General features: G+C 35.3%; 2 protein-coding genes across 2 annotated transcripts; one reads left to right on the forward strand and one right to left on the reverse strand.

Annotated features, from left to right (window-relative positions):
* The first annotated feature begins 1173 nt into the window (after positions 1–1173).
* LOC132190273 (probable cinnamyl alcohol dehydrogenase 1) lies at positions 1174–4593 on the forward strand. Its single transcript, XM_059605210.1, has 7 exons — positions 1174–1254; positions 1397–1510; positions 1652–1765; positions 3047–3277; positions 3506–3791; positions 3875–4025; positions 4235–4593. Exons 2-7 carry the CDS (start codon positions 1422–1424, stop codon positions 4429–4431), a joined length of 1068 nt encoding a protein of 355 aa, XP_059461193.1. The 5' UTR covers positions 1174–1254; positions 1397–1421; the 3' UTR covers positions 4432–4593.
* A 1358-nt stretch (positions 4594–5951) lies between these two features.
* LOC132189463 (proteasome subunit alpha type-4-like) lies at positions 5952–8622 on the reverse strand. Its single transcript, XM_059604200.1, has 3 exons — positions 8488–8622; positions 8284–8319; positions 5952–6872 (listed from the first exon to the last, which is right to left on the reverse strand). Exon 3 carries the CDS (start codon positions 6859–6861, stop codon positions 6109–6111), a length of 753 nt encoding a protein of 250 aa, XP_059460183.1. The 5' UTR covers positions 6862–6872; positions 8284–8319; positions 8488–8622; the 3' UTR covers positions 5952–6108.
* Positions 8623–8905: the final 283 nt, after the last annotated feature.

The raw sequence follows: 8905 nt of genomic DNA on the forward strand, positions 1-8905 counted from the left end.
CAAAAAAATTGAGAAAAACGGTTCACAAGGTGGCCCAACTGTGGGTCACCTTGTGATTTTTTTTTTAATAATATATATATTTTTAATTTTTAATTTAAAATTAAGAGTAAATTTAAAATTTTATAAAAAAGTCAGGAGTATAAATGTTATTGTCTCACTTTTAACGTTTAAAATCTAACGGAATGGTTCAAATTGACTGCAATTGAAAGTTAATGAGTTCACATTGAGAGGTTTTGAAGTTTGAATAACTTATCAAATCGCGTGGTAATTCAGAAATTTAAAGTAAAGTTATCTTAAAATATATATATATATATAAAAGTTGTGCCACTTTGTGTCACATTCCTTAATATATTGTTTGTGGCATTGATCGTCTGTCTTTTTGGGATGAAATGGGTAATGCCCTAATAGGTGTTAGAGGCTTTGGCTGGTTGGAGAGGTCAATTTCAAAGTTGCTATAATTTAGAAGTATAGAGGAAGATGGCTCCTTTTGACTCGTTGGAGAGTCAATTTCAACGTTGCTATAATTTAGAAGTAATCATATCCCTGTGAAGCAAGACAAAAATATGAATGGTTTAGTCAAAACAGATATGATTATTATAGTAGCTAACAATTTATCACACTTATCAAGAAGAAAAAGAGAGAGAGATGACAGAAGTTTCTAACAGGCATCCAGTAAAATGCAAACACAAAGGTTTCGTGCCTCGTGGGGTCAAATCGAACCAATCCCATAGAGGAAGCGTTCAAAGCCTATCAATGATGAGATAAGAGCAGATGTCACGTATTGGGAACAGGAGTTGGCAGCATGGCAAGCTTTCAATGAGAAGCTACATACGTGGCAGTTATTCTTCTTTTATATTAAAAATAATTTCACTTTAAACATTTGAATTATCAAGTAATTTGATAAATCTCTAAAACTTTCTTAATTTAAATTCATGAACTTTCAATTGCAGTGAGACAATAATATTTATACCCCTAACTTTTTTATAAAATTGTAAATTTATCCTTAATTCCAAGGGGTCTTTGGCTTTTTTTTTTTTTTTTTTTTTTTTTTAAAAAAAAAATCAAGGATATTTTGATATTTTTAAGTATTGCTGTTAAAAGTTAACGGCTAAATCTGATGAAAAACTTGTCAAATTGCGTGATATTCAAGAATATAAAGTGAAGTACTATAAATAGAAGATAGAGTTAGCAACTTCCCATACTACTACTATATTAGTACATATCATAGGATCTCTCTGTCACACTGTATTCTTGGTGAGCCATCTTTTTTTATTAATTTTCAAATTGCACTGCATTTTTTAATCTAATGGAGATCATGAAATGGTTTCTCAGTTCAATTTACTTTGAAGTGGATGACAGATAGAATGTTGATGATTTTCTTTTATTGTTTGTTTAGCTCTTATTGTTCTAAGAAAACTACAATGAGCTCTGCAAGTTCAAATGAAGACTGCCTTGGATGGGCCGCAAGAGATGCATCTGGAGTTCTCTCACCTTACAAATTCACCAGAAGGTATATATATATAAATAATTGGTTTTCTTTCTTCTTGATGTTCAAAAACCATGCATGAATTTGTGTGCTGAACTGCTCTGCTACATATAGTAAATATTCCTGTCAAGAGATTGATTAACTGGTTTGCAAAACTTTATCCAGGGCTGTTGGAAGAGACGATGTTTCTATAAAAATCACACACTGTGGAATTTGTTATGCCGATGTAGTCTGGACCAGGAACAAACATGGAGACTCCAAGTATCCTGTAGTGCCTGGGTATGTGCCCTGGTTTATTGATACTGTGTAATTCTTATGATACAAATGTTGAGTTTAGTTCATCTTGAAAACATGCTTGTGCACTAGGAGCAACTTTCCTTTGACTTTCTCTAAGTTTAGGATACAAATATATTTTACAATAACTTCCCTTACTTTTTCATATACCATTAAAATATTATTTCTGTACAAAATACAAGTTCTCTACTTACCCTCACTTTTTTCACAAAAGTTCAACACAATTCCTAATTAAAGACAAAAATATGAAAAAGGAGAGAGGAAAGATAAATATTTATATTAAAATAATGTATATAATATAAACATTTATCTTTCTTCTCTCTCATTTTTCATATTTTTGCCTTTAATTAGGAATTGTGTTAAAATTTTGTGAAAATTTGAGGGTAGGTAGGGAACTTGTATATTAAAATAATGTATATATTCATCGTTTCCCCCTCTCCCGCTTTGAATAGAAAAGAAAAAGAAAAAAATGTATATAAAACAACTTTTGGTTTCCTATACATTGAGAAACACTATAGCAACCGTTGATGGTTGGTTAAATGTAGGGAATCTGATGTGAATAAGTTTTTGTGGTTTTTTTGAAATTTTTCTTAAACATAAGAAAATGAATGGCATATAGGGCATATGCTGCTAGTGCCAAGGAGATAGTATCCAAATGCTTATATATACATCGGTTAAGATTGTATTTAAGTTATGTGTGACACTTAGAGATCGACGCCTATAACGGCCTACTCTATCGACACTTACTCAATGGTTGCCCTTTTCTCTTTTACCAGCTCCGCTCATCTATTAGTATTTAATTACTTGACATTATACATATACATAATACCAAGACATTTCAATCTAGCCTATAAATAATGTTATATGTCACCTCCAACCCCTTCCTATCCTCCCAAAGCCTATATGGTGTGGTCCTCTATAGTATCTAGTGTAGGGAGATTAGTTTTTTAGTTAAGGACCACACCACGTAGGATTTGGAAGGATGGGGGTTGACGAATAGATATACTCTCCAGCTTATAGGTCTCCTTCTTCGTGACTCGATTACAAAGTCGTAACATCCTATACTCGGCGAGTTGCTGGCTCTAATACCAAATGATACAAACATTGAGTATAACTCATCATTGAAAATCGGTTTGCAAGGAGAAGATGTCCAAAAATTTATATACATATGATTAAGATTGTACTAAAGCCATGCGAAACACATAGCATCGTAACATCTTACATTTCATTAAACTGATGTATCAATATTGATTATTTGCATGCCAGACATGAGATTGCAGGGATTGTGAAAGAGGTTGGCACCAACGTCCATCGTTTCAAAGTTGGCGACCATGTTGGGGTGGGAACTTACGTTAACTCTTGCAGAGATTGTGAGTTCTGTAACAAAAAGCTAGAAGTTCATTGTGCAAAGGGAGCTGTTTACACTTTTAACGGCATTGATATGGATGGTACAATCACCAAAGGAGGATACTCCGACTACATTGTTGTCCACGAAAGGCAAGTACTTTATATAATGTTGTATCCTTCACATACAATGTTCAACATTGCAGAGAGTGATCGATTTGGTCACTCATTCATACTTTGGCCCTCTGAATAAAAAATTTTGGTTCCGTTCCCAACAAGGGAAAACGAGACGATTACTCATCGTGTCTTTGATGTCGATTGAGAAGATGACGAAGAAATGGAATAATTTTCACTAGTTTTGTTTTGGTCTTAAATCTGCAGGTACTGCTATACTATTCCTGATAGCTATCCATTGGCTTCAGCTGCGCCTTTGCTTTGTGCTGGAATTACTGTTTATGCTCCTATGATGCGCCATAAGATGAATCAAGTTGGCAAATCTCTTGGAGTGATTGGCCTTGGTGGTCTAGGCCACATGGCAGTTAAGTTTGGGAAAGCTTTTGGGTTGAATGTAACAGTTTTTAGCACAAGCATATCCAAGAAGGAGGAAGCCCTGAGTCTTCTAGGTGCAGACAAATTTGTGGTTTCATCTGACCAAAAGGAGATGGAGGTAAAACACACTAGTCTTCTGTCTTCTTGGGAGCATATTTGCAATACTAAAGTTGATGATGGTATTTTTTTTTTTTTTTGTAGGCCCTGGTTAAGTCACTTGACTTTATAATTGACACAGCATCTGGTGAACACCCACTTGATCCATACATATCAATCTTAAAGACTACTGGCATTCTGGTCGTAGTGTGTGCACCGAGTGAACTCAAGTTCAACCCTTTGGGCCTTTTACTAGGTAAGGATAAAGTTTTTCTCCAAATCGAGTCAAAGGAAATTCTTCTGATTCGGTCTATTAACAATGCACGTGAAAATCACACACTAAGGAGACATGTCAATTTATCTTCAACTTTTTTTGAATGAAAACTTTGACAGCTATTTCTAACTCAAGAGGTTCTTGAAATTTCCAACCTATTGAACTAACTCCATGTGTTGGCCTCTTGACAGAAATGAGAACCATTACTGGAAGTGGAGTTGGAGGTACGAAAGACATACAGGAAATGTTAAATTTCTGTGCTGCTCACAAAATATATCCTCAGATCGAAGTAGTTCCAATTCAATATGCAAATGAAGCTCTTGAGAGGCTGTTAAAGAAAGATGTCAAGTACCGGTTCGTGATTGACATTGAAAACTCCCTGAAATGACACCATGAAGAACAAGAGGATTCACTTTTTATGTAAGAAACATGTAGGTTTTGATCTTCTGCATAAAGTATGTTTTGGAATGATTTGAAATAAGCGAGTGGGTTTTATGTACTTTCTCTGTTGGTGATGAAAGTGTTTTTATTTTATGTAACTTCCCTTTCTAATTGTACTGGGGTTTTTTGTTTGGTTGCTCCACCCATCTTTTGTGTTTTTTATTTGATGTTCTCTTTTCCTTCCCCTTTTCCTTTGTATTTGCGAAGAAAAGAAAGAAATAATGGGGACAAGTGGTAAGGCTTCCTCATTAACAGAGACATACACGCACAATTTGCTTAGCATTATTGTTAGTAAACATGTGAACTTCTGGAAATTTGCTTTGCTAATCCTTTCAATGAAATTAGATTACATCAAGAAAATCGGAGGAGAAACCTGAGTAAGGTGAAGGATCATCTATTCTTCCAATAACCAACTGACTCGTACAATCGGTTATGAGAATTGGTGTGGTATTGAGGATGCAGAGACTGAAGGTGTACATCGTGTGGTAACATCAACTCCTAAAAGACACTTCCATGTTTGTGAGATCAAATACTGTTGGAAACCAGTCGACTCGTTTTCCACCCAACATACCAATTCACATTCATACAACAATCAATGGATAAAGTAAAATGAGAACTTAATGATTAAGATTGTGGTAGTCAATTTAAGAGATAAAATTTGCCACAACTTAACAAATTTGACACGAACCCAACATGAAATTAACGGGTTAGGTTAAAGTTGAATACCCTAACCTATTTAATTAAATGAATCAAGCTAAAATTGACCTATATAATCTTTTATTCATACTCCAACACGATTCGAACTCGATATATGATATTTAGGGCTAACTTTTTTATACGACTTCTGAACCTGACACAAACTCAACACAATATTAATGGGGTAAAGTTAAAGTGTTTAACTCCTATAATTAAAATGGCCGAATTAAGATTGACATATATAGTCATGCATCAACACAACCTAAACCCTACAGGCGAGTACAAATTGCCCCATTTGAATCAATCTGCGCCTGCGAACGAACAGTGGAATGGTCCTAAGCAATTCCCATTAATGTAGCATCCCTTAGATTCCATTAGCTTGGAATTTCCTCAAGAATATCCGTGGCTGCAAAGCTTAGGGTGACAAAATATGGGACTCAATCTGGCATCCTAGTTTCGAAATTAACGTAAAATAGCCATAAACAATACGTCTTCATAAAATGCACGAGGTAGCAACTAGATAGCGAGAATGAGTCCCATTTGTAATTAGAACCTTTTCAAGTTCAAAATTTCCAATAGGGCAAAATGCTGTTTGTATATATTAAGAAAAGTTAATGGTGATTAAGCATCCCCTCAAACCTGTCATAATCTTTCAACAACATTTGTAGTGTTGTTACATCATTAGCATATTGTGCAGCATCCTAGAAACGCTGCAATGCAAGCTAGACAAGTCCACTCATTTAGTATTTCTAGTCCAAATCAAGCTCTATATTTAGTCAAACATAGATGATCAAATAAACGACCAATTGTACCAGAGGAAGAATCCATAATCTGGTTTTACAACGTTAAACACAAACAGCAACATGTGCCAATAAGTCCTGAAATTCATATCTAAAAAAAATACAGAAACGCAGGGTATACCAGAAATTCATATCTCAGCGGCAGTAGGTTGGGTCATTCCCAACTTCACTAACAACTTGCTCAGCAACTCCGGTGGGCATACCTGGTACTTCACTTTTCCAGAAGGCAAGACGAATACTTCAGCCAATTCTAGCTTATCTGAAGTAAGACTGGTGCTGTCCATTGTCTTACTGAGCACTTTCAGTGCAAGCTCAACTGCTTCTTCTCTTGAGATTTCATCCTTGTAATCCTGCTTAAGCATGGACTGTGCTGCCTGGTTGTTTGCCCCAATCGCTGCAGCCTTCCAACCACCATAGTTTCCACTTGGGTCACTCATATAAAGCTGGAAACCAAAATTTTTGTCCCAACCTGCAAAAAGAAATGAAACACCAAATGGACGGAGCCCACCAAATTGTGTGTAACCTTGTTTGGTGTCACAGAGAGATTGGACAAGCTGCTCAACAGGCATTGGCTCTTGGTAAGCAAAAGTATAACGCTGGGCTTGGACTCTAGCCGTGTTGATAAGGATGTTGGCATCTGACATTATTCCAGCAACAGCACACGCTACATGGTCATCAATCTTATACATCTTTTCAGTTGATGTTGAGGTTTGAAGGAGCTTGGAAGTGACCTTCTTTTCACCAACCAAGACAACTCCATCCTTGGATAAAATCCCTATTGCAGTTCCAGCATTTCCAATGGCCTCCATTGCATATTCAACTTGGTAGAGACGACCTTCTGGAGAGAATATCGTTGTGCGGCTATCATACCTTCGAGACATTTTATATCACACTGAAACAAAGAGAAAATTAGTCAAAAGAGAACAATGTTGCAATTAAAAGAACAATAAATCTTAAGAATGGTACAAGGAATAAAAAAGTGAGCATGTACAGAGCAGAAAGTATATTTTTTTAGATTGGTAAGTAACACACACACACACAGTGGAGCCCCTATCTTAAACATGGAAAATCCAATGTCAAAATAAAATAACATCAGTCACGACAATGATGCTTTCATGTTTTGTATGTATGCACAAACCATTCATCATGTAGCTAGTATAACTGTGTGATCCCACAATCTCAAAAGCTGTATGTTTTTTGCACTTACGTTGTTAAAATGATTCAATAAATTAACCTTCTTAACACAAAAAGGAAGCACGAATATTCAGTGTTAACCTTTTAGAATCGTTTTGGTTAATGCCCATGATTGTGGATTGGTTGATTTTGTTAATTTTAGATGAAACATGGTTTTGGATTGGGATTATATTTTCTCAACTGATGAAACATGGTTAATTGGATCATTTTGTTTTGAAGATTTTAGTGTCTATTTCATTGCTGCCCATACATGTTAGTGTCGAATTGTTGTCTCTTTTGACAAATCAGCAATCCAACTTTTTCATAAAATCAAGCTTAATTTTTTTTAATAAATTAGTTTGGTATGAGAGTCTGTCGATTTATTTCCTCCCTTAAAATTAAGCATTCAAATTCTGTTCTGACCTAAACAATAAAAATCAAAACAGTTGATATAACCTTTTTTTGGCTGCTGAAGAGAACTATAAAGAAGAAAAGAAAATGAGTTTTGAAAGTTAGGTTTTATGTTGTTTGGTTTACAGAAAGTGAAAGGGTCTTATGGTTATACTAGGCTTACTTCATTTGATTGTTTTGTTAATTTTATGTTTTGAATACTGACTCTGAAAATTATATGTAACATTAATGATATTGTGTTCTTACAAAGCCTAACTGTCTTACTAACCCTATGGAACAATGACCTAGAGATGACAGTACCCTGTTTGTTCAGTGAAAAGTGTTGCAAATGCTTGTATCGTTTTGCAATGCTATATATGAAAACTGATGATAAATAGTGAAAAGCGTTCCAACTGAAATTATACCCAAACCAAATTTGATATATATATGTATATATACACAAACACATATACTAAGCAATACAGAAGGAAGAAAATATACTAATAGATACAAAAACTAGGGCATCATTTTTGTATTTAACAACCATCACTAGACTCTATCACAAGGATATAATTTTCTACAATACGTGAGAAAAAAACATAATCAACAATTTATAAAACACTGCAATTTACAAAGTATAAATGCACACTTTCTCATTTACAGTAGAATTCTTGTATGAAAAATAAAATAAGACATGTTAACCAAAACTAATTAAGAAAACCTAAATCAAAGTTTGTTACCTGAGGTCGGTGGCTGAGACACAGAGAGAGGTTGATCTGAAATAATTGAAATAAACTTGTTAGAAACAAAGACGAATACCAACACTCGATCTGAAATAATTGAAATAACACTCGATGGCTGAGACAGAGAGAGGTCGATGCCTGAGACTGAGACAGAGAGAGAACGAAAGAGAGATCGGAAGAGAGAGAATGAAAGAAACAAACTTTGTGATCGGAGCTCCGGTGGACACTGAGCACGGCTGAGCGGGAGCGGGAGCGGGGCAGAGTGAGGCTGAGGGAGAGGGAGGCGTGACTTGTGAGACAACTGAGGGAGTTTGGGAGAGGGAGGGACCGGAGACGATCCAGTTGATGGCTAGGATATCTCAAGATCTTAAGGTCATCAACCCGCCACGTGGCACATTAAGAAATAATATTTTATTATTTTTTTTAAAAAAATAAATAAATAATAAAATAATAAAAAATTAAAAACAACTATATATATATATATATATAAAGGTGGGTGGCCGGCGACCACATTTTGGATCGCCACCCCATGGGCTAGTAGGGGGTGGTCGAAGTTATCTCATGGCCTTTGAGGTGGTGGACAATGGTCAAATCAAAAAAATCAAAAAAATTTTAATTT

Source organism: Corylus avellana, chromosome ca8 (genome assembly GCF_901000735.1).
Source record: "Corylus avellana chromosome ca8, CavTom2PMs-1.0".
Lineage (NCBI taxonomy): Eukaryota > Viridiplantae > Streptophyta > Magnoliopsida > Fagales > Betulaceae > Corylus > Corylus avellana.

Excerpts from the sequence above, each read along its gene's own strand:
- LOC132190273 (XM_059605210.1), top strand. The coding sequence starts at position 1,422 with ATGAGCTCTGCAAGTTCAAATGAAGACTGCCTTGGATGGGCCGCAAGA. Across the intron at positions 3,278-3,505 it reads TACATTGTTGTCCACGAAAG|GTACTGCTATACTATTCCTG; the intron begins GCAAGTACTTTA and ends TTAAATCTGCAG. Across the intron at positions 3,792-3,874 it reads CTGACCAAAAGGAGATGGAG|GCCCTGGTTAAGTCACTTGA; the intron begins GTAAAACACACT and ends TTTTTTTTGTAG.
- LOC132189463 (XM_059604200.1), bottom strand. The coding sequence starts at position 6,861 with ATGTCTCGAAGGTATGATAGCCGCACAACGATATTCTCTCCAGAAGGT.